This window comes from Lineus longissimus, chromosome 8 (genome assembly GCF_910592395.1).
Source record: "Lineus longissimus chromosome 8, tnLinLong1.2, whole genome shotgun sequence".
NCBI lineage: Eukaryota > Metazoa > Nemertea > Pilidiophora > Heteronemertea > Lineidae > Lineus > Lineus longissimus.
Genome location: NC_088315.1, coordinates 412105 through 437295, shown reverse-complemented (window position 1 = coordinate 437295; position 25191 = coordinate 412105). Strand labels below are relative to the sequence as shown.

Sequence of the window (25191 nt, the reverse complement as noted above, 5' to 3'; positions counted from 1 at the left end):
GGGCTAAGGATGGACCTGTTTGGCTGGCTCCTGTAGCGAGGAGGCTCGATTCTAGAGGCTGAAGGATGGGGCTAAGATGTCAGTTTACCCTCCCCACCTCCCTCTGCTATGGTAGCAAACTTTACAATAATCCTTCGTATCGAAACCTCGGAATAATATATAAGAGTGAATGACGGTTGCATTGAAATGTTAACAGGCTCCCAACGCTAATTACCTGTAATTAGGAAAAAAACAACTCATCCTGCCATCACCAGAGACCTCTCCTCACGAAGACGCAAACTGAATATCCCTTATTCAATTTTCTTAGGCTGCTTGGAGGAATATGCGCAAATTCATTTGTAGTACTTGGGCCGTTTGGCTATGAATGCTCCCTCGGTTTGAGATTCGAAACAGGTGTCTGAGAGCTGCAAGAAAACGCATCCTTCCGAGAAATTGGATGGGGATATGATCTCCATGGTGTTCACCGACTGTCACACTCGATAACGGTAAGTCCTTGTTGCATATCGAGATGTAATTGCTTCATTGTCATGGAAACATATTGCTTTAGCCTACCGTTAATTGGTCTTTTCCTCAATATCTAGAAGATTGGCGTCCATTCCTAAACTGAAAATTGTTTTGAGGTCAATATCATGTGTTGGCAGTGCGACATAGGGGAATGTCGTTTAAAAACCTTGATTCTGTATGCATGTACCACGGTGAATGAAGTATATCTCAAATGAAACGTCGCTCTCCTATTTTAGTGTATGTATGTATGTGTGGGGGCTGAGCAGAATATGGACTTGAACATGGACATTTCACGCTACCGGGGCGGCTGTATGATCAAAGGAAACATACCTTCACCAGACTCTTCATTGAAAGATGCTGGTTAAAATAATACTTGAGGAGGCCCGGTGATCCAACCTCCGTGGTGATCAAAGAGCCAGAGAGAGGTTCATTGGGAACGATGCCGTGCTCAAAATGAACCAACATCATCAGTCCGAAAACATTTTTGACTCTGAAAATTTTTCAAAATTTTGACTTTTTTTTCTTTGCTAACCCCTTACCCCTTACCACTGTCTAATTACACTGTCAAATATGTCATCCAATCTTCGGTACATGCTCATTCAGGTTTCGCATGCGAGCTGTTAGCTTCATGGCAGTGGCCCTGAGCATGTTCAGGAAATTGGTTAACGATAGTGTGCCCCGGCCATAACCTGTCTACCAAGAATGTTTGGTATGTTCGAGGACAATTCCTGTCAGCTGTAAATGTGGATAACTGATTAAAAGTCGGTAAGGCATGATCATTTCCATTTGGCTGATGAAGCAAGTCAGTAGCCCGGATATTTCTGTCGATTGACTGCTAAAAGTATTCGGTGGATGATCGCGTGGCGCCTGGTAGCATTGGTTATTCCTGTTGAAGACCTCGGCTTGATGACAGATTAATTCAGTTCGATTATTTACATTGTGTGTACCTTTAGGATTTTGTCAAAGGAATCTTCTTGTATTGGTCTTGCCATTTCAGTACCATATCATAAGTTCTGTTCAAGCTTACTCCACTATTTCCGTCAACACCTCATCGTGTCTTGCGGTATCGCCTTAGCATTTCCACGGCTTCCCATCTCATTCTTTTGTAAATTTCCCCTAATTGAATGAAGGTTGTTGACCTTCCTCGTTCTACACAATTAATGGCAATGCGCTTTATACTGAAAAGCACATTTGAATCTTGAGAACATTGCAAGATCCACTCATAACCCTTTTGATTTTCCAAGTAGCAGTTGATGACTTTCTCTATCATCTTCTCATTGCCTTCTGTATACAGGCAAGTCCACCCCACTAAATTGATTTATGCTATTTTTCACACCTAATTGGTTCGCTTGGAAAATATAACATCATTAAGTGTCACAGGAATCAGCCACCCATTGATTACGGGGATGTGATTTATTATACTCTGATGTATCATACTTCAGAGATAAAATCTCTTAATAACCGACATACATCCATAATTGTAGGCAGGGTATTGTTCTGATGTCAGTATTAACCAGAATAATCATGGAATATGAGAACACGGTGAGTCGCATGGGATTGACGTTCACAATAATCGTTCCAAGAATCAGGTGTCTTGATGTTGATGGTAACCTCCGGTGTTACATCTGTGATTGTTCCCCATATTTCAGTTTTTTCTTACAATTAGCAGGGAGACAATGACTTTTCAACAGTGGGCCATCAGCGTTCCCAAACGTCACACTTACATGTACCTCTGACATCCTCGTCGCATTCAGATTGATGCACTGGCCAGTTCTCTGATACCAGGCGCAACCAAGTTTTTACTCTTTCTCTTTTTTCACCATCCATTACAAATCCCTGCATCTCCTGCTAATACATTTTTAATGCTAGTCTGAGCGATTGCGACCAGGTCATAGAGCGAATGATTCTTAGCAGCTTATTAGACTCTAACATGTGCTTCCAAAGTGTTGTGATTGAGATTGATCTGCAGTGAGTAATTGGCACGTAGCCTGCCTATCAAGATACTTTAATATATCGAAGGTAATTAGTCTCCAAGCAGATACACTCGCTACAGTGGTCAAAGGAGAAGGAGAACTTCGGCCAATAACGGATAATGATGTATATGATTGTTGTGACGATAATTTGCTTTGAATGACCATACGTCTCGTACAAGTCGGCTTCAATGGGCATGGACCATTGAACGATTTTGCCGAACCTAATCAATTAGATGTTTATCGATTCGTTCCTCTTTTCGTTTTGCCATCCTCTTCTCTCGTGCTAGTAGGTACCGCCGACAGTGTTGCAAACCATCTCACTGTTGCGTTTGTATGATCGTCTAAAGCAGAATCACAGCAAACACCTGAAAAAAGCTTTCAAATGGATTGATTTGACTCCTACTGTCTGATACCGGTATGTTTTCAGGAAATTTCCAAAGCCTGTAGTCCAAAACAACCTCTTAATTATCTATTCATGGCACTACCACTGTCCATGGCCAAAGTATATCCGATGATGTTTTTCTTTCCGAATTGACATGGTGCGAATGAACATATCGTTCAGTTTTGTAAGCTTCGAAACATATTTCCGCTAGTGTTTCATTTGAGCAACAATCAAGCCCGTTCGCATTGTGTTGTAAGCCTCTTACTTGAACTTAATTTCTTAATAGCGCTTTTGTATGAACATGATGAACAAGAAGCTGTATTGTAAGTGGTTCGTCATTGTGGTGGTACTCGAAGACAGGACCTGGGACCTTCCAATTATTTGGCTAAAGCTGTCAGCAGTTTTCACATATTACTTAGATGTCAGCACTGCAAGATATTACCAACCATCGATTGCTGGCTTCGAAGACTCTTTCAGAAACAAAGTTAAATTCTGCTACCATATAACCACACACAGCTGCGCTCTGCTACCATGTAACCACACACAGCTGCGCTCTGCTACCATGTAACCACACACAGCTGCGCTCTGCTACCATATAACCACACACAGCTGCGCTCTGCTACCATATAACCAAAGGCAACTACGCTCTCACTGCTACCATATAACCGAAGGCAACTACGCTCTGCCACCAACCAAAGGCAACTACGCTCTGCTACCATATAACCGAAGGCAACTACGCTCTGCTACCATACAACCGAAGGCAACTACGCTCTGCTACCAGCCTCGTAATTTTTCGAGGACTGCGGCGTAGAGGCTCCAGATCTAGAGGGTGTAGATCTTGCCTCACTGGCTGGGTGGATGGCTTACTTACTAATGTTCACTGATTTTCTGATTAGCAGGTGCCTAATGATCTTTGTGATTTATCTCCCTCAGGTTCAGCAGAGAATGATAGTTGAATACCAAACACTCTGCCGATTCTACATTACTTGTAATCATATGGCATTGCCTTCCGGTAAGCCTAAGCCAATTACAAGGAAGAACACACGACAAATTCCATCTTTCCACAAGCTTGCAGTCCGACATCATGCATCTGAGGAAACGTTGTTCGCAACAGTCCTGCACTTCTAGATCTTGAGTCAACATGCTAACATCAGTCAACTACTTATCTATTGGCTTCCTTGTATCTTTGATAGCCGACCAACACGATCCTTCTACTCATGATTTAAGCAGCTTGCCCAAAAAGAAATCAAGTGACAGTTATACTGAAGGCGATACGCTATCAGCTGGAGTTAAAATCCAGTAAAGACAGTGACAAGGGCAGACTCTTCTACTTCTAAGCATGTTTGTTCAAAGCAAGGTTTAGTTGTCACTAACGCTGACAAACCTTGGCCCATAACACTTAATACCAAGTTAGCGTCAGTGACCCAAACTTGTTAACTGGATACTTTTAATAACTTTATCGTTTTGATTGTGATGTGAAAGTCATCTTAGCCAACGATTCGTGCTCTGGCCGGATACAGGCCAGACAATAAGACCCATGATAGGGGTGCATAATCATACATTCAATCATTCAGCATAACTGAAACATCAATGACTGTGAGCTTTTTTATCTCTTAAATCTGGCACATTTATACAATGATTGCTTATTCATTGGAAGACTACACAAGCATTGGTTTATCTGAAACCTGACAATCTGGATTACAGACCAGGCTATCCACATTATTTTATCTGACGGCTGGAACATTTTCATTAAATTCAGAATATTGGCTACTTAGTGGAAGAGCGCATTCAGCTTCCATATGTGTGTGGTGATGAAGATGATAGTTGATCACTGCGATGAAATTATAAGGGATGGTGGGTTGTAATGCGTAGATTCAATAGATTTATGATACAGAGGCAGATGTTAGACTTTTTTATCTGTTTGGACATCATTTCCGCTGTGATGAACGATTAAACATGTACTGCTTTACAGACGAATACGCCGGAGCCGGATTAAAAGGTAAATGGCGAGGATAAAGAATCTGAGAAATAGAGGTGGGTATTTCAAAAGGAAGCTGGCGAAGAAGAAAAGGACATCTTAATCTTAACAAAAGGATGGAATAACACACGTCATTTGCCTTTTCTGTGCACGATTTTAAAATGGCTAAGACAAATAAAAAGCCTTATGAATGTTCTCTAAGGATAAAAATGTAGAAAACGCTCTGAGTGTAGGATTTAGAGTACAATGTCTGATAAAACAGGGATGATATCTGAGGTGTACAATGCATCATACTGTAACCTTCGTGGGGTGGTTGCGGCTGTCATTCTTTGGATGGGATTCATCTATTTCTACGTGGCGTATATGGAAGGTGAAGGGTAAAATCAGAGGCGGTGACTCTCAGTTTCGTTTGAAACGGATGGATTGGGTTGTTCTCATTGTCATCGTGATGGCCATTTTATTACTCTATTCTGTCGACTGATCAACCTTGACCGCAGACTGCGTATTAAACTGCATTTTAGTCGTTTATCAAAGTGCTGCATGCAGCGACTATCTTTGTAAATACAGTTGGTGTACATTGGTGTTATAGATTTAGCTCATCGATTACAAAACTATCGATTACAATAACGTGATAGTTCAAATGAACTATAACAGAAAATGTTACTGATCAGCGTTGGCTCAGCTGTGTGTTCGGCTCTTTCCACCTTCATTTTGACTCCTGTCGGTCTTAAACCAGCGAAGAATTGACGGGCATTGGTGTTGATTTGTTTAATGGTAAGGAAGGCCATTCATACCATTAGGTTAAATCTGGCGTGAAGCTCGAACCATCAATATTGCGTGCAACAGATGCAATCAGCTTTAGTGCCTTATTCTTGACAGCCATGACTACTGAGTGATGGGGTGGCTGACATTGGTTTGTCTGTGTTTCGCCAATGAGAGTTTGTTTGCCTCAGAACCTGAGAGCAGTTCAGTGTCCTAGCCGCCGTTATGATGTTATCAGTTCGCTTGGTTACCAGGGATGCGTGGTGGTTAGTAGTATGGTGATTATATCGTGATCTATCTTGGCAAGAAGTGGAGAGAGAACAATGTAAAACGCGCCATTTATCATGTTCATATCAGAAGGACCATGTATCAAGATACCTTAAAGGCTTATGTGGTCATTCTCTCGTCAGCTTTAAACTGTGTAAATCGTGCTAAGGCATAGTCTATGCAAATCCCTTCTCTGGGAAAGCAGCTAGCTAGCGGTACCGTAAACATCTGATCGAGACATTCATGGATGCTGGGTAAACAGTCATTCGTCGTCCAAGCACAGGTGATTATTCGAGAATAACGTCAACAGAGCTACAGAATGGGTAAAATGCCTGTTAAAGCAATAAGCATGTTGAAAGTCCATCGTTCATTGTAAAGGCCGAGGAAGACAGGTCGTTCATGGAGAGAGGATATCACCATCTGACTGCCGCTGACAAATGAGGAAGGTCACACGAAGTCTCTCCATCATCATTCTCCTTAATGACTGGTGACAGCGGTTATGGATGCAAACGACCACTTAAAGGTCACGGTCACCGCCAAGAACAATTACTTGTGTGTGCGTAAGGAGTCATCAGACTCTTAATGAAGGAACAATATTTACGTTCTGAGGCTCAGGTAGCAATGATGTCCAGGGGACCGAATACTACGCATCTTGTGTGTCCCGCGAGTACATGTCGGAGGTGGTACCCTATTAAAGAAGGTGACTCGGAGGAAGAAGCGAAGGTGGGTCCATTTCTTTCACTTCTTTGACAATGATATATTCTCGGTGTATACTTTTCTCGTGATTTATCTTTTAATTTGCTGTTTTGCTGCTGCCTTTTACCAAATTCTTGGTAATTGACGCCCTTCTCTTAGTTTCGCTCGCGATTTATAGTTGCTTTGACCTCTTCCAAATGGACTACAGTGAATGGTGTTTGAATTAAGGTTGGAAACTTTAACAAGTTTAACCTTTCCCTGGCTTTGTTGTGTGTCATAACTGAAATGAACCTTTCAACTGCTGTATCATAAAGCAATTCTTCGTCCAAACTTCCTTCATTTTGGAAGACACATGTTGGATTTTTCCAAGTCTGTACCAACAGCATCTGGTGCCTAGAGTCCACGTCCTCAACGATGTGAACCGGAGTTACAAGTACACTGCCACAATAGCTGGTGAAGGACTCTACTGGTATAACGTTGCTCTTGACTGTCAAGGTAGCACGGCTTCCTTTCATGTCGCTGATCAACACGATCAAGGCTGCTCAAGGGTCGCTAATGCATTTCCAACAGTGTGGCCTGCCAAAGGAGCTGTCGTCCTCATCATATAATGATGTCTTCTGTTCACCTTGCTGTGAATAGGCTATCAGAATGATTGCCGAATGGCCATTTGGATATCTAGCAATGTGAATGTCATTATAAAGACATTTCTCTGAAATTGTAGTCTTACGCCATGACTTCAACCCAACTCATAAAGCTGAATCTCATTGTGTCAGCCCGCTGTATCCCTGGTCATTGACCTTTACTGCTGGGATGTTATTGACCATCGGATTAGTCTTGAGATTTAGCATTCATCTCCTGTCTCGAGGGGTTGGCTTGACCAGTGTCAGTTTCTAAACGTCATTATTAGCATTAGGATATTTTGACACCCATCCTGTGACTGGTGTTGAAATCATGCCAGTCAACGGGACAGTGTTGTCTAATCGCCAGGCTACACGCATAGTACTCGGGCTTGTGGGTGCACGAGTGAGCAGTAGCTTCTGAGGCCAACAAGTGTCCATAAAGCGATGTGAGTTGTTTCTGAGGCCAACAATTCCCCATACAGGGATGTACAGTTGCTTTTGAGACCAACCACTACTAAAGCGCAGGTGGGCAGATGCTTTTGAGGCCAACCATTGAGAGCAGCTCGTCAATTTGTTCTAGCTATGTGAGGACATCACATGGTCATCCGATCCAACCAAATTCTGACAGCCAATCCGAGTCATCCCGAAATGATGAGTTTACGGCTTTGTAATAATGTTATGTTCTCATCTGTTAGTTAGTGATCTCTGTTCTGGTGACATGGCTAATAACTATGTGGGCAATATGTCAAGATGTATGGTCTCCGTCTGATGATCAGGATATGTCGAATAGTCTCGTTGTGTTGTTCGTGACGTCAGTGTTTGCTGGCCATGCTCAATGTGTTTCTATACCTCTCAGACAGTGCGAATTGGATAGTTTAATCCCAAATCGAAATTACATTAAAGTTTATTGAAAAACAACCTTCCTGGTATCTCTAGACAATCCCTCCGCCGTCCTTTTGACAGAGTATACTCGTTCTTATTCCGATACTTGGCACGATGCATGCTAGGTCGAGGTGGATAGGATGACCCTGGTGTCCGAAGATGCCGCTCGTCAGCATATTGACTTCTGTCAGAATAGCCTTTATACTACTGTCTATCGCATTTTAGTTGTTAGCGCTCATTGGATAGAATCGATCTCACTTTATAGACCAATCATGATATGTAACTATGTTCAAATAGTCCTCTTTAGCCACTCATTACCACCTGTGTAATGACAGTAACACAGGTTTCAATCATGGCAATGGTCATGTAACCGGTAATGTGCTATTGTTTGGAGAATGTACGATACGATCTCAATTATTACCAGATAATCGAGTTGTAAAGGCTGTCACCATGCATTATCAATGTGCGGAGCTCAATTAGCACTGATTGGTTCAAGCCTCATGACTTCTGCTGATATGAGTTCGATGAAGTATTCAGGGGAGCAACAACAAGTCGCTGATAACAACCCGGCAGTAAAGCCATCATTAAAGAACCCACCGGCAAGCACAATATGTCCATCTCCTGCCCACGAGTAGGTGATCGTGTCACTTCTGTTAATCGGAACTCGATGTAAGGCTCGTTAGTGATTATTGTCTTATGCAAGAAAGCATGAGCTTTTATGCTCCTCCTTCCCCACATAGAATCATTATATGTCTCATTTCCTCGCTGGGTCTGGTATCCTCCCCGTGTGTCAGTATAAAATAACGTCCCAAAGTTTCCTTCGCAATCGACGGGACAGATACAATGCATCCCGGAATTCGGTACAGTTCGACTCCGCATATCAACCACCATGGCATGTAATCAGGTTACTGGGATTTCATTAGTCTTGGTCGGAACTCCTCATTTCCCAGTAACTGATAAATTCCACGTGACCATGATCAGATCACCAATTAATACTTGTCACATATTCTAGAGATGGAACCTAATTTTGAGCCAAAGGTGGTATTTATTTCTCTAAGTGATGGCGGGTTGGCCTTGCACTATGTTCACAAGATACGTCAGATTTCGTCAATGTAAGCACGATCTGCGCTTCAGGAAGTTCTAACTGTTTGAATATCGAAATCGTTTCTCGGGAATTTCCTACAGAAGTTATATGGAATAAAATCAAGCGTTTGAGTTTTCAGAGAACTGGTGACGCAGGATTTACGCTCTCTGATTGATATTACAAATTGTTGTCTATTAGTACATGATGAATCCTTTTTTTGACATTGATATCTGAAAGTGACCATTACTGAGAGCAATGCTGAAGGCAATTCTTCTTTTGGTACTTTTTGGTGTCTAAATAGTGAACCTGAAACATCTTCTAACTATGTTTTTTCCCAGTAATATTTGATGTCGATATGTTAGTGATTCCTTTCGTGACGATTTTTGGTATCGAACTCATGCAGGAAATATTGCATAAATCAGCCTAATGAGCCAGACTAATAACGGCTTCCTTGTTCATATCATGACTATGTGATCTATCATTCACATCAGCGTCTTTAAGACTGGCAAAAAACTTGACTTAACTGCATAAAGCGACTACAAGATTACCGACTCATTCAAAATCAGTTTGCTTTTCAACCTGCTGGGACACGGTGGCTGGGAACAGAATTAATCCTTTCTAATTCTATTCGCGAAGAACGATATTTCCTTTTGGGACTAAGTCTGTTGCTGTTATCTACTTGTGAGCTCTTTATTTTCTAGCTTAAGGGAACGAATTTCGTAAATGTCTAGGAACGCAATTGTGTCTAAGTTTGTATGCTTTCGACAGCATATCTATCCTTTCTCCATGGCCTCCTTGGCTAATAATGTTTGGAATTCCTCTTGATGATGTACTTACCACTTCAAGATTCTTCTGTTGGGTAGACGTGTTGCTTTAACCCAGGAAATATGTCAGTCAGAAATGCATCTTACTTGTGCTGGCCTCACAGGTATCCCTGATATGTGAAATTGAATTCATAAGTCACCTCCATGTAATGTTATAAAGATCTAGAACCTACTGATGATAATGTGAATCTCATCGGAATAGATACATGTATTTGCTTGCACGCAACCTGGAGTTGTTAATGATGAATTTCTTGTCTGGGTTTCATATAAAGTTCTAAATGACATGCCAGATATCTTAGGTGAGGCGAGCTCAACTTTACACTTGATCTCAAGCTGACGATTTCTGGTCCGAGTCGAGCCTGAAATTCTCTTGTCCCTTGTGTATCCGGTGTTGTTCAAAGACAGAAACGATTGGTCAACTGTTTGACATTTCGGTAACTCTGAAATTCTAAGCTTTGCCATGTTTTTTTAAGAATGGTGAGATAATTGTGAGCTGTTGATTCCTACCCAATTGGTTCTTACGAGAATTCATCGATCTGAGATAGCGTTCGTGTTCTCGACAATATAATTGCGGATAGAAGTGTAATGATCCTTGATATGCAGTGGTGTGTCTCATCTTGCCTGAGATGGGAGGTCTGCTTCCTGCTGTCGGCTGATTGAAATAGAATCTCTTGCTCGTGTGCTGTTGCGTTATGAATCAAAACAAGTCGACTCAGCGTGGTAAAGGTTGATCGGAGAAGGGGGATATTCATTCCGGGACTGTTTGGTTGGAACATGCGATGGCTTAATATCGTTGTTCATTGACGATATTACCGTGATTCAATTCATGTGATATGGATGCGTCACTTCAGAATTCGGATTTCTCACTCAATGAAGTTTTCATGAACTTCACTCTTAAGTAGGGTTGCCATATCACGCAAAGGGTAACTTATAGACTGATATCAATATTCGAAGGACAAAATCGAGTTGTGGCTATAAGTTAACCAATTACAAGAATATTGTAATGACCTGTGCCCTGTAAAACTTCTGGCAGCTGGTGAAATCGACTGCTCTAAAACTTACAATGGCTTATGAGAATAACGATGCGGTCAATGAGAATTCAGTTCAAGGACGACTGATGCGATATTCTAAGGTAAGCAAAATGTACCGTTGCTTTAGTTACCAGCTGCCCTGCCATGTCAACAGGTGCCATGGTTCATGGCCTTGTTGTGGTACTGTGGCCTTAATGGCTGCTCTAGCATGTCTGGCGGGAACCCGTCAACAGGTGCCATGGATCCGGCCTTGTTGTGGTACTGTGGCCTTGCTTAATGGCTGCTCTAGCATGTCTGGCGGGAACCCGGCTCCTGGCACTTCCAATCATCCCGGACTTGTTTTAGGACGAGGATCAAGACCAAAGTTCTTCAAGAGACTTTCAGTTGTGCTCTGTTGTTTGTTTGTCAAAGATAGGTCGTTGGCTGACGACCTCGATCTATATGTTTTTATACCTGATTAAACCCCAAGTTGATCGAATGCAGTTAAGACGAGGACTTAATGAGACATGACTAGGTCGATGAGAAATTGACCGAAAGCGGGGAAGTTCTATAAAGTGATGGCAATTGTTTACTGGTAACCTTGGTAACTGTCTTCGGTGTCTCGATGTGGGTTCAAAGGGCTTTCATAAATATGGACGAAATGATAGATGTGGTCTCAGATCAAGCTAATTTAGAAAAAAGCTTTATAATGTGCTTCGTGTCCCTGTTAATCAATACTTCTGGTCCGCTTACGGTCCATTGATCCATTCTGCCAAACTATTCCGTGATCGTCGTCACTGCTATTGCTATTTATATCGTAAACGCCAGAACCAAGATGATCGACATCATCGTTAGTATCGTCTTCATCGCCGTCATCATCCAAGACGATACTGAGTAAAACCATAGGTACGATAGGTAAATGTTAATTGCAGCTGATGTCATCTTTGTCACTTCCCCGTTTCAGTTTTTCACTGTCCATTCCATGGTCATCGTCATTGCTTCATGTATGGTATATCTATCGTCTGTATAATCGTGGACCCCATTCAATATCATTAGGTTCATCGTCCTCATTCATCGTTACTGTCACCATTTCTTCATTAGCATCGTTGATTATGCCAGCTTTACATAATATCGCCATCATCTTACGGTGGTGAACCTCACTTACATCCCCGGTCACGTTTGTCAGTTCCTGGCCCTGCAACTGAACGCTTCCCTTCGTATTCATTTGACCATCCATTCAACCAAACCTAACAGTACATCTAATGAGGCAAACACTAACGACAATCGCTTACAAGGCAAAACCTATCTTGTCATCAGTAAATGGGGACATTCAGGAAATCGTAGCTATCTTATGAGCGGATACTACAGACAATGCTAATGAATACAGATTGCGTTGTTAACCCAAACCTTTATGCGAGTTCGTGCATATAATACAACGGCACAACATTTCTAAACAAATTCATCTTTGTTTGGCAGCAGTAGGCACCAAAGTGGACGACTATCTTGAAATATCGACTCAGTGAGCAATTTGTTGGATTTTTTTCCCTTCAAAATTGTAATTTGCTGTGGTAAGATTTTCTGAGGAAGGCAGGTAGGTTTACTAGTGATCAGGTTTTCAAATCAATTTATTTCAATTAGTAGTTATCTATTTTAGAGATATTGAATGATTTCTGGATGCTCTTAACGGTCCGTTATTCCTGTCTTCCATCATCTATTAGTCTGAGAATGTTTGGGAGCATCATACATTCTTTTCTCTTTGCTTAATCGTTAGTCGACAGGCTTAATGGCCTGTATTCTACATTTTTATAAAAACTAGGTTTTCTTGGGAGGCACGTGCGTTTTTGTAGTTACTGTTGTTGTGCTGTCATAGCCATTTACCTGAGTTTTCGAATTTAGAAAATTGTACCTTTTGAAACAAAATCCTTTGTATTAGGAGTTAGGTGGAGATTCCGTTAAAGGTAGGATCCCTTTTTTCTTCGAACTTGTCGCGTGCAATGATAAAAAAACTTTCGGTACATTCATTTCGAGAGATACAAAAGTGAAAAGATATCATCGAGGACACAGAACACAGTATTCACCCTGGATGTACTAATGTCACATTCATTTCTCGTCTTAGTTTTTTCTCTTTTATTAAAGCAATAAAAGGCAGAAGAAGTTCTTACAATCCCATATACCATATTGTCATCTGTCTCTTCAGCAACTCCGTCTGGCCGACAGCCGCACCTCCGCACTGACGATGTACGGTATTCTTCTAGAAAGCGTTGAGCACTATGTGCGCCTTCTTTACGGCGATGAGAACTGGCAGGCTGTCAGAGAACGTGCCTCCATCACCAACAAGGAGTTCACCACGCATTGCCAGTACCCAAACGAATACATGACACGAATAGCGGACGCATGCGCGCATGTCCTCAAAGATAAAGAAGAAGCAAAGGACTTTATGCGCTTCTTTGGACACTGTTTTGTTGACTTTTTTCGCCATTACGGGTACGACCAAATCATGCGAATTTCTGGCAGACACTATCGGGACTTTCTCCATGGGATAGACAACCTTCATGAAACGATGAGATTCAGTTATCCGAAGTTAAGGAGTCCGTCGTTTTTTGTTGAAAAAGAGGACTCAAATGGGTGTATTTTGCATTATCGGTCGAAAAGGGTGGGATTTTCACATTATGTTATTGGCCAGTTGGAGTGTTGTGGAAAGACTTTTTATGATGTGGAAGTCAAAGTTAGAATTCTGTCGGAGGAAACCTCGGACAGTTCCTTCCACGTTGTATTTCGATTAGACTTCGATAATTCTGCATACATTCCCGCGATAAACAAAGTCAAGCTGACTGACCACGCTGAATATTCTCCTGTGGAACTGAAAGTATTCTTCAAGGTAAGACATGTATATGGGGCATGGGTTACCTTCGGGTTTCAGATAAATGTTTTTGGTTACATCGGATACGAAGAAACGGGCTCGCTGAGACAGCGAAGCATTTACGTGAAATGTCCGTTTGTACTTTCGCTAAGAATAATGACCATCATTACCAATCTGCGGCTAATGGTTGCCAATTCTGTCGCCTAAATTTGTCCAAGGAACACCTTCGACAATATGTAATTGAGAGTCTTTGTTCATCTCCTTCATCCTTGCAGGTCTTCCCATTCAGTATTGTGTTCAATGATGAGCTTGTTGTTCAAAACACAGGCGAGAACCTTCATGTCTTGTTTGGTGATCGCAAACTCAGCGGCTGTGATCTCAGGAAATTGTTTCGCCTCCGCCGTCCAAGAATGGAATTCACCTGGGAGAACGTAAGTCCATTCAACTGTATGTCCGCCTAATGACCAATAGCACATTCAAAAGGTATCTATCAGCAATGTGTGCTGGAGCAAAATTTATTGGTGTGAATGCGTCCGTCGATCAGTCATCATGAACTACCATTTTGGACCAAGGAAAGTCTCCATTTTCCTGATAGCCTTTTCTGAATGAGATCGAGCATGCTGTTTATCCAGTATTGGTTTTCGACTCTAGACAGGTTCTTCCGGGCTTGCTTTCGCCTTTAATGAAACACGATCGAGCTCCCAATGGCCTTTTCCCCCGGGTCTTTTTCTATGTTGACATCCTGACAGCGCATCTTCATCTTCATTGTTCTTTCAGCTATTTTGCCTGCAGCGAGTGGTGTTTGAACTAGAAGCAGTAGACTTAAGTACAAAACAGAAACCCCTGAAGAAGGCTGAACGCAGTAATAAACGTACCGAGCTAATCCTCAGGGGCCAGATGAAGTTTATTGAAAAATGGAATGCAATGGCTTTCCTCTGCAATCCACTGTAAGTAACATTGTCGAACGTCTCACGGTGAAGCAGATTAAAGTAGCCCGTTGTATCATAAGTCTTAAGTAGATTGAAAAGCATCTTCAGAGCCTTGTCACCCAACAATTGCAGTTTAAACCTCATTGTCACATCAGCAGTGTTATTGCTCGTTATTCGGCTGTTACGATTCCAATTGATCCATCCATGCCGACATCATTTAGTCCGATCATCTATAACCATTAATGTATTTTTGGGTGAAAACCCACCGTCATACTTCTATTAAAAGCTCTTCACCTGTGAAGTGATCTTTGCCGTGTAGTTGAGTGCTCTTAGCATCGTATCTTTTGCTTTAATAGCCGTGTTGCTTCCATTCAATCGCTAAACAGCCATCAATGAAAGTAAGATCTATTGACGATTGTAGTCGTAAACGATTGAGAAAAAAAATCGATGTTACCAAATACATCATCCTCCAAAGAACCATTCTAATGATAGCATGTTATTCAGGAGAGAGGTCGTTTCTGAACATTTACTTTTTGTTGTGACTGTTGTGCCATTGAGAGCCTTTAATATGAGATAATTACCGGGCAATCTCCTTTTAACCGTACTGAATGGCTGATATATGGCTGAAGTACGTGACAAGCAAAGGAACTAAGGATAGTGATTCTGGATTATATTGACATCCTGTGTCATTAGTAGTTTCTATGACAGGAAACGGGAAACTAAAGGGACGTCACATTCTATATGTATAAGTGAACCGAGGTCAGCTTACAGCTAGTGACCAACCTTGGACATCTTATAACCCTACCTGGATCAACCCAGGGAAAACAGAATCTCCAACTTTCAAAATAAAACCACGGCCATGAGGGATGTATAAGGGGCCGATCAAGTTTCATAACTTTGACAACTCTTCACAGTGTATGTCATGTAAGATACATTGTTCTGCCGAATGCTCCTCTGCTTTACCATTAACTCTGATGCTTGATATTTTTCTTTCTCAAGGCTGGGAAATATAAAAGAGATGCAGGAAGTGGGTCTCTACATCAACGATTTGAATATGCACGACAACAGTCGCGATATGGTTCTTGCAGGATGGCAGCATGCCTCAACCTTAGAATATTCTATAGAAAAGGTACGACAGTGGTATCATGTTATATCTAAAGGTTATGCCAAGAGCATATCCGAGCTCCTGTGGAAATCTTTTTTTATGATTCTTTGATGAAACAAAATGATGCTTGACACCTGATCCAGTTCTGGTCTCCCAATGCTTCAGGGGATTTCAAAATATGTTTGAAATGTGTGAATGTCCATATTTGATGCCGGTATTTCTTGGCCAGTGATAAAGTAAGAACAGATTTCTACTGAGAACTAACTTGAAATATCAGTTCTCCCTCCAGAATTTGGCTGAATATGTTTAGTTTGACCAAGTTTGCTTGCTTGTTTTAAAGTTCATTCCATGGGTGCTTCTTTCCTTTGTAGCAAATCGAGAAGAGTAAACAGATTGAGGAGACTGTTACAAAGCTCGACCACTTGAAGCATCAGAGTGAGTCGCTGTTATACTCAATGATTCCCAAGTCGATCGCCGTCAAGCTCAAGAATGGAGAGAATCCGATGAACACTTGTCAGGTAATATCAGTTCAAAGTCGTTAAAATACCGCGGTGCCAAATAGATTGGTCGATTAATGTGAAGAATTGATGCCAGGAACAATAGACCCGAGAGATCTTTTGTGTGTGTTGAAATTGAAGGGTGAAAGTAGTGCATTTCACGCCTCTAAAATTTGTTGATGAAAAGATCGGGAATGTCTTTGTTTCACGAATCTATTCCCCACACTCGTACATGTAGTCATGAAGTTCATCAATTATTTACAGCGTTTTTTTTCTCTTGTTTTTAAGATCTTTCGGGAGGTGACAATCATGTTTAGCTATTTGATCGGCTTCACGGGTTTGTTTGCCAAGGTCCCGCCCATGGAAGCAGTGCAGGTGATCAGCTCCATGTTCACTCTCTTCGACACTGTATCAGACAAGTATGACGTGTTCAAGGTGAGATTGGACAACTGCTCGTTCTTAATACGTCATGTCAAATGGTGAAACACAGTTTTTTGGCCTTATCTCTCTACACGTGCCAATAGATTTTATATTCTATGTTGGGTTGCCTATAACTTTTATGTTGGAGAAAGAAGTTTTTTATCGAATTTTTATCATTTTCCAAATTGGATATGAAATGAAATACAATTACGTGTTGGGGAAAAAATAAATAAAGTTTTTTTTTGTTTTTTTGGGAAATGAAATAATCTCTCCGATATCCTTGAAAAAACAAGATAAAGAGAAAAAAGAATGTTTTTGAATTTTTTCCCATTTTAGTATTTAAGAAAAAAAATCCACCGTGGCATCTATGTAGCTCCCACGTCAATTTTACATCGCGGCCTCGGTCTTACTGTTCGTTCTGTTCAAGATTAAGACGTTTAAGGAATGACTGAACGAGTCTTTGCACTATTCATTGATTCATGCCGTGGTCATCAATCCTAATATCTGGCTGTCTTCGTGACTGGCCACACTTCATACCTTCATCCATCATCAGTAAGAGACTTTCAATGTTTACACTAACAATAAATTATGTTCACTCGGACGATGAACATCTTTCGAATACAAAATAATCTGCAAATACTAAATGTATTACTTTCGTGAATTCACCAGGAACCTTATTCGCAAAAAAAGAACTAAGGTCTGATTTGACTACATACATTGGCGGCGGATTCCCACGTTCCATAGATTTTCTGATCAGTTTCGTAGGTCGTTGTTGGTTCCTGCTGTACGTAGCAGAAGCCAAGCTCTCCGGTGTTTTCTGATCACGTGTAATAAAACCGAGATTTGGACCAGTCTAGAAAACAATGGAACAATGCATCACCCATACTTCCTTGCACACTTTGCCTAATCAACAAAATTCTGAATCTGACCCTAATTTCAGGTTGAAACTCTTGGTGATGCTGTGTATATGGTAGCAGGAGGGGTTCCAGATTGGACGCCAAACCATGCAACGAATGTTGCAGGCCTTGCATTAGATTTGACCAAGCAGATATGTTCCCTTGATGATCCTTCCAATCCTGGCAAGTCGTTGATGGTGCAAATAGGTACTAAGAAATCTCATGTTTCTTAATGTTGCCATATATCATGGTTAGAAGACAAGACACCGCTGTGAAGGTGTTAGATCCTGCCTTATGGTATGAAAAGATACACACCTACGACATAGCTCATACTCATACTCGGTATTCTGTAACCTGTGTAGATAGCGACTGTAGAATTTAAAAGAAGCTCTAGACAATACAGTCTTACATGGTGTCTAGTCTTAACAAAAAGGTGTTGTGAGCTTGGCTCATTACTTTTTTTTCTTCTTCAGGGATGCACACAGGTGGCGTGGTAGCAGGAGTCGTGGGAAAGAAGATGCCACAGTATTGTCTCTTTGGTGATACGGTCAATACAGCTTCCAGGATGCAGTCCTATAGCAGGGTAGATATATGTTTGTCATGCCGTCCTTTCTCGATAAACAAGAGATGTTGTAACTGAGCAGTTTCTCAACACACGGTGTCCATGAGCTACAGCATCCTCACAAACCAGGGTCCGTTGCATGCTCGTACCCTTGCCAGCATTACTAAGAGAGGTCGAAATCAATACTGAGTGGAAAAGAAGGCACTGAAGCTCAGGATGAAGCTACAGGGTCCCATATCACCGTGCTTTAAGACAACGTGGATTTTGTTCAGACGTGCTGTGATCGAATACACCAAAATCACAAATGCTGTAATGATTACATAACTATTTTATTTTGTTGATGGTTTCTCTGTCACGAATGAAGCTACTAAGACATCAGTGCTTCTGTTGTGAACAGTAATCTGTCGTCCGGATCTAAAATATCAAACCTTACAGTCTTCATGTTAGCTTTTCTTCATGCTGTACATATCATCATACGTTTCATCTTATACAACTCCAAAGAAGCCAGTTCATGATTAGTTGCGTAAGGTCAACAACTATACTTTGATATACCTTATGAAAACGAATGAGAACGTATTCATGAAGAAAATTGACTGATCCAATTTCAGGCAGGCCTCGTCCATGTGAGCGAGCCTTGTAACCATTGTCTTCAGGGAGATGACTATGTGACGGTGTATAGAGGGACGGGTAATGTGAAGGTAAGGTTTTGCAGCTGAAACACTCAGAGATATTAAACGGGCCTAAAGTATACTCGAAACGTCCAGGCGATAATTTAAGCCTTTCTTTTCATCTAATGGACTATGTTTACAATTAACGATAAACAGCACGCTCTCTAAATCCTGCTCGTCTTCCCAACATTCAATATACGGTACCTTAGATTTTTATACCAACCCTAAAAATACCGTCCTACCAAAAAGATACTGGATTTCCAACCAGAAGATTTCTTATAAAAAACAACATGGCCAAACAGAGCACATTGACCCTTCAAGGCTTTCGTTTCCTCCGAATTTTCATGTTTGTGTTCTTCAACGAATAGAGATAGTCTTGTTTCCACGAGTGCCACAGCACCCCACGGTTCACCACGCCATCAGGTCCAAGAGGGATCTTGCCCATGCGATAATAACGGCCATTCAGAGACGAATAGCCACAACCCCGGTACCACCAGCCTGCCCCATCTTTCTCAGCACAGTGTCCAAACCACAGGTCGTTGTCGCTGTCCGGAGTACTGAACTGCATCCCGTTGTGGTAACTTTTAAAGGAGTCTTCCGCGGTGCCTCTATATCCACTAATATACAACCGAAAGTTCTCCTCAATGCCCTCCACTCTAAAGTTGGTATACTCGGCATATGAAGTACCGTTCTCCCAGTCTCCCAAGTCGATCCTTAAAGTGTAATTCCGTGAAATTGTCAGCTTGTTCAAATGAGTATTCCCAAGCCAGTATTCGCTGTTCGGATTACCAAATCCGTGGGTGTACTCCTCCCAATTTCTTGAGAAATTGACCTGGCCGTTAATGCGATTTTGTATGACCGTCCAGCCGCCCCCATTCGACTCCATATCGCAATAGACCATGACAATGGAGCCGTCCTTGATCCTGATTGGGTAGACTCCTGATATTCTTACGCCGTACTCGTAGAGGTCGGAGCAATCTGTAAAAAAAAAACCTCAGATCAAAACTGCTTCTTTAAAATCATTAAGACCAACGTAGCGGCAGTGGTGGACAATCGCAAGACACAAAAGAAACCCATTACCAGGATCATCATTAACAAGATCGCCCGGCCTGACATCAGGGCACTGAGATTGACTCTCAATACTGAGTCACGAGGAACAACGGGCAACGCCCAAAGGAACAGAGTCACGAGGAACAACGGGCAACGCCCTAAGGAACAGAGTCACGAGGAACAACGGGCAACGCCCCAAGGAACAGAGTCACCCTGCGTAGCTCATCATACAAGGTGACCCCCGAGTGAATTCTCAGCGAGTCCCTGGGAACCAACCAATTGCTCACCTTCAAGGAGCGGCACATCTCTGTTATTCTGGAAGCTGATAATGTTACCGCTGGCTCTCGGGAAGTCCCTTGGGTAGTCCCTCATCGCACGGGATTCATAGATATCTTCGGTAATTCCCGACTTCATGGTGTCGATCTTCTGGTCAATCGAATACATTTGCCTGGAAAGAGGATCGGGAAAGTGTATGAGTGTGGTTTCATAGGCGCCAGTGGAATGAACCTTGAGCATGTGCTCCGTGGTTGTGACTGTAACTACAGTAGAAGTAATATAAGTGATAATTTATACGAGTAGTTGAAGGATATGCTGGCAAAGTAATGATTCTTCAAAACCTAAAAGAAGCTCTCCCGCCATCTGTGTCATTCGTATAGCTTGGCTATTGATATCACCAATTGGATGTCTTAGAAGAAGCTAGGTCGATCACCGGGAGTGATGCCCACTTTTTGTTCGATCGATTAAAGGAAATCTGATGTCTGAAATGTTTGCTTGCACCTTACGTTTGTAAATGGCTGAGTACGTTCTCCGAATGTAGCCTGTCACTCTCTATCTCATCCATGATCCGCTTAAACATCTGACACTGGTAACGGGTTTGTAGTGCTGGCGACATGTAGTGGTACTCAATATTGGTGCACATGCCATAACCCCTGGTTTGGTAACCGTCAGCCTGCAGACTGGCGATGAGCATTGCTAGGCAGAAGGAAATGAGGTAGACAACAGCTCTTTCCATTTTTTGCTGGAATAAAAAGAATCTTAGATTTGAGGGAACTGTTGGGGTAACTGCGACAATTTAGGCCTACCATGATGAACTTGTTCAAAACTTTTGCGGTATAAGTTGGTCAGGATCGCATGTCGCAGGAGGATTGATATCCTGGATTCTCAAGCGACAAGTGGAACACTGCCAACTGTAGCGAACAACCCAATGGTAAATGACGAAAGCGTCTTCAAGGGGGGTCGTCAGTGTGGGTTGTCAGAAACACGACACCCATTGTCCTTTGAAAAGAACCAGATATGTTCTTAATATAGGAGAAAGATAAAGGAACACAAAAGAAAGCCAAGAAAAATAAATAGGCCTACTATTACTTAAAATGCCATTGTAACACATAGAGAGTCATCATGCTCCGTTTTACTGTGTAGTGAGTGTATGAACTGTTCTGCTGATTTTGAAGGTGACCTATAGACCAATATAACACAGCATCTTTTCTGAGAAATCACCATTAGTCGTGATGTACTTCAGTAAGTTATGGTCTTGAAGTTTCCCCCTTACTGTGTTTACAAGCCGTTTTTCAAGGAATTGAGTGTAACAACAGAGATGTCTTAATCACTTTCATCGCAAAAAAGTCAATCACTTGCTGGTCTACCAAGAAGACATTCTGAAGTCGGCCTACGTGGTAGCCAAGTTATTTTTATTATCTAACAGAAATTCATGACACTTTTAGGTCGACATTGGGTCAGTCCTACAGGATGTAGAGTGCATCCCTTGATTGCAATGTTGCATCTTTAAGATTACGTTCTGTTTGGTCAAGTTCAGTTAGTATCCGCACCCAACACATCTTATCTTGATCTAACATACACAAACTGACCTGCTCATTCTAATTAGGGACAATCATTTCTACCATGCACTTATACCGGCAAAAGTCTGGTTGGCTCTTAGCCTCAAGTTCTGCAACGTCAAACGTCAAACTGAAGCAGTGATGAACATAGGCATAGGCCTACATAATATGCAAAGAAATTATGATGTCAAATGGTCGAAGTAGGCCACACTGAAATAACACGAGTCTTTGTTCCTTATTTGTTCAGTTGCTCTTTCCATGCGTGTTAATTGGTTCTACACTTCAAGACAATTCAAATTAGAAATGACAATATTGGTGATGACGATGCGAGAATCTTTTCGTTTGAACATGAGGATGTGGCTGTGGAGTATTGTAATCGTGGATTGAGGCATGGCCAACGGACTGGTCGTTTAAAACCGAGAATAAAGTATTTACATTCTAGTTTAGACCTTAAAAGAGTCTTATCGCAAGTGTGATACATCAGATTGATTATTTTCAATATTTATCAGGTTTCGACTTGTGCCACCCACTGCGAAACTAACTAACAAGATCCCGAGCCCCTTATTAGCATCAGCAGCTAAGATAAGCCGAGCGGGAAAACATCTCACGATTGCGATCACATCACGAATTTGAATAGTGGCTTCGTTGACTTCAATAGGCCTAGGTATGAAGTCACGGTAGTGTCGTCAGCAGCAAGCTGAAATCACTTGGACACCGACAGGAAAATGTCATGTTAAACAATGGACGGCATTATCAATAAACTGGTGCGAGCAGTCAAGGTTTACAAGAAGGGCGTGGAAACTGACTGGCTAGGGACTTGGGCCACAAATCTAGCATTTTTCGTTTTTGTCTTCAACGTCTCTAGTGAAAATGTTCCCACGACTTCTCCATTTCAGTTCAAGCCGGGGAGATTTAAAAACTAAGTGAGAAAACACGTTGATAATGCAAGCCCAAATAGAGACTCACCTTTTGAGAGTAGAACCAATGCTGATATCTTCAGTCGTTAGTCCAAGTGTCACTGGATGGTGAAAGACATCCTTCTTCTGCTCATACAGAACAGGATGTGATCGTCCCGTCCGCAAAGGCCTAGTTAAAGTTTGAGTCACATTTCCTGGGGCCTCCAATGGGCTACCTATACTGCTGAATGTTTTATGTGGAGCCTGGTAAAGATAACCTATCAGATTCCGTACGTATCTGGTATCGAGTGGGCAATTATAAACCTACTGAACATCGAGGAAAGAAGTATGATTTTTACCTTGCAGCGTAGCTGCGTCTGGGTCGTTCTTCTTGCGTGCGAAAGTTCAAAATCAGTAAAAATACGTAGAAATTGCCCCTTGTCCAGACCCGGGTCAAGACATCGCCTTTGCTGTAATGCAGATACCGGGATTGAACATACGATGCACAAGGGTCATGCTCTAATCAGAGACGAGTTTCTTGTCAGCCTACCCTAGGAAAGGTAGACAATGCCCAGAGAGGTTGGGGCCGTTCCCCTCAGGTGTGACCAGTCTTATTTCTCATGGTCGGCTTTCTTTTATCACTTCAGGGCAAAGGTGAGATGAAGACTTACTGGTTGGTGGGGAGGAAGACGGACCCAGATATTGAGCAGAAAGTGAAATTACTACAGTCAAGACCAGAAGAGAAAATAACTAAGGCCCCGGCAGAGCCAGCAACGTCACCGTAAGTAGTCCTGGAGGGCTTCATCGACAAAAAATCAAGAAGCTATCGATCATCATACATAACATAACATATAATGCTATCCATATCACTGAATTAGTATGTGTAACAAGGGCCTTCTGGACACTACAAAACCGATAATCCCTTTCAATCTGTAGAACGATGACAGAGATTGTCCTCAATTGCTTCGGTCATCTTAGCTTTCATAGTACCTTTATAACGCTTTCAGTCCCCAAACCGAAACCAATGCTTACAATGGATTGCATACAGCCTCGAACCAGTGACTTAAAATTCTTTACATTTCCGATGAGACTACACTCCCAACGCAGCGACTCAGCTTGTCTCTCCCCTACATGAGTTCAGGATGACGAATGGATTGTCTCTGGAGTATATAGTCAGGAGTAAACGACCTGCGTTTTGCCATGTGGAAGATGTGACGTGGAAATAAGTCTGGCACACCAGATGAATTCGTCTCCAAGTACTATAACTTTCACTTTTGATCTTGAACTTTGTACAGCACCGTAGTCTGGTGAATGAAATCTTGAATAAAATGTTGGCATATCATAGATCAGTACATGTATGTTGTTCGTTTCATGGTAGAGATACCCGCCCAGCGCGAAAAAAAAATACGGAAAATATCATCAACTTTGATAATTGGTACTCGGGGAGGTTGTGACATTGTCTTCATCATCTTTTTGATGAAGCGACACAACCATTTCTTATTCTAACAGTCTGTTGTCTTTCCTTCTTGGAGGATGTGAATTGACCATGCAATGTGTCAGTCTTTTCGTGACTGGCAGGGTGCTGCCATCTGAGCTTGGAAGTTGGAACTAGGCAATTGCTTAAAATAAAAAATCTCGCCCGTTTTTAGGGCGGGGGACGATTTACAGCTGGAACCCCTGAACCAGCTCCCTCCCTTCATCAAGTCAAAGCAAGCATGAACCTGGTTTAATCTGTGGTTTATCTTACTACTATACTACCCAGTAAGACCCTTATATACAGTAAGATTTGACGATCCATTACTCCTGTGTGGACGTTTTATGTGCGTACGATGTAGTATGGATGGCCAACGGCAGGGGAGCTAGGGAGGCTCTTTCCAGCTTGAGCTTGAGGCTTGGGTATGACCATAATTCAAGTTCGTGTAATCATTCGGCAATTTTTTGTAGCGAGAAATTAATGAGGTAATCCTTGTCTATTAATAATAAACAAGGCATTTTTTCGTGCAGCGGTTCAAAAGGACAGTGACAGTGACATAGAGTGAAGACTTGTCAAAATCAGTTTCCTAATTATTGATTATACATCTATACAGTCATCCTGAGAAATCCGGGGTGAATGGTTCTCTTCGATCCCTTACAGTTTTAAGAACTCATGCATTCCGAGAACAATCCCGACTTGGAATAATGTTTCACAATATCTTAGAATCAGAAACTGTAGCTTAACAATAACATTCAGAACCCAATCACTAGCGCAACTCTGAAACCCATCCGCCTTAAATTCCCCTCCGGAGGTCTGCGGATTAAATAACTAGAACTAAACATAGAACTAAAAGAAAAAGATCTCAGATTCACCATGGTAAAATCTGAATTCATCATGGTAAATTCATTTCACCATTCTCATGGTCGGATTTGAAAATCGCGCCAAACTATCCATTCCCAATTGCCCTGCCATCTATCGACAGAAGATATTGGGCAAGGCGGAAGTCGGCCTAGAAGC

At 41.9% G+C, this 25191-nt stretch overlaps 2 protein-coding genes across 5 annotated transcripts; one reads left to right on the top strand and one right to left on the bottom strand.

Moving 5' to 3' along the window:
- The first annotated feature begins 345 nt into the window (after positions 1–345).
- On the top strand, positions 346–24036 carry LOC135492399 (soluble guanylate cyclase 88E-like). Of its 4 annotated transcripts, XM_064778863.1 has the most exons (13): positions 5596–5611; positions 5854–6589; positions 13180–13860; positions 14118–14273; positions 14620–14789; positions 15771–15900; positions 16248–16394; positions 16662–16808; positions 17734–17896; positions 18163–18272; positions 18860–18949; positions 23348–23481; positions 23708–24036. In XM_064778863.1, exons 2-13 carry the CDS (start codon positions 6449–6451, stop codon positions 23760–23762), a joined length of 2124 nt encoding a protein of 707 aa, XP_064634933.1. In that variant the 5' UTR covers positions 5596–5611; positions 5854–6448; the 3' UTR covers positions 23763–24036. The 4 variants fall into 4 exon arrangements, with proteins under 4 accessions (XP_064634935.1, XP_064634932.1, XP_064634933.1 ...); XM_064778865.1 differs by lacking the exons at positions 5596–5611; positions 5854–6589 and adding an exon at positions 346–485; XM_064778862.1 differs by having other exon boundaries at positions 4680–6589.
- LOC135492400 (microfibril-associated glycoprotein 4-like) lies at positions 18562–22936 on the bottom strand. The gene is made up of 4 exons (XM_064778867.1): positions 22771–22936; positions 20752–20987; positions 20257–20417; positions 18562–19897 (listed from the first exon to the last, which is right to left on the bottom strand). Exons 2-4 carry the CDS (start codon positions 20979–20981, stop codon positions 19236–19238), a joined length of 1053 nt encoding a protein of 350 aa, XP_064634937.1. The 5' UTR covers positions 20982–20987; positions 22771–22936; the 3' UTR covers positions 18562–19235.
- Positions 24037–25191: the final 1155 nt, after the last annotated feature.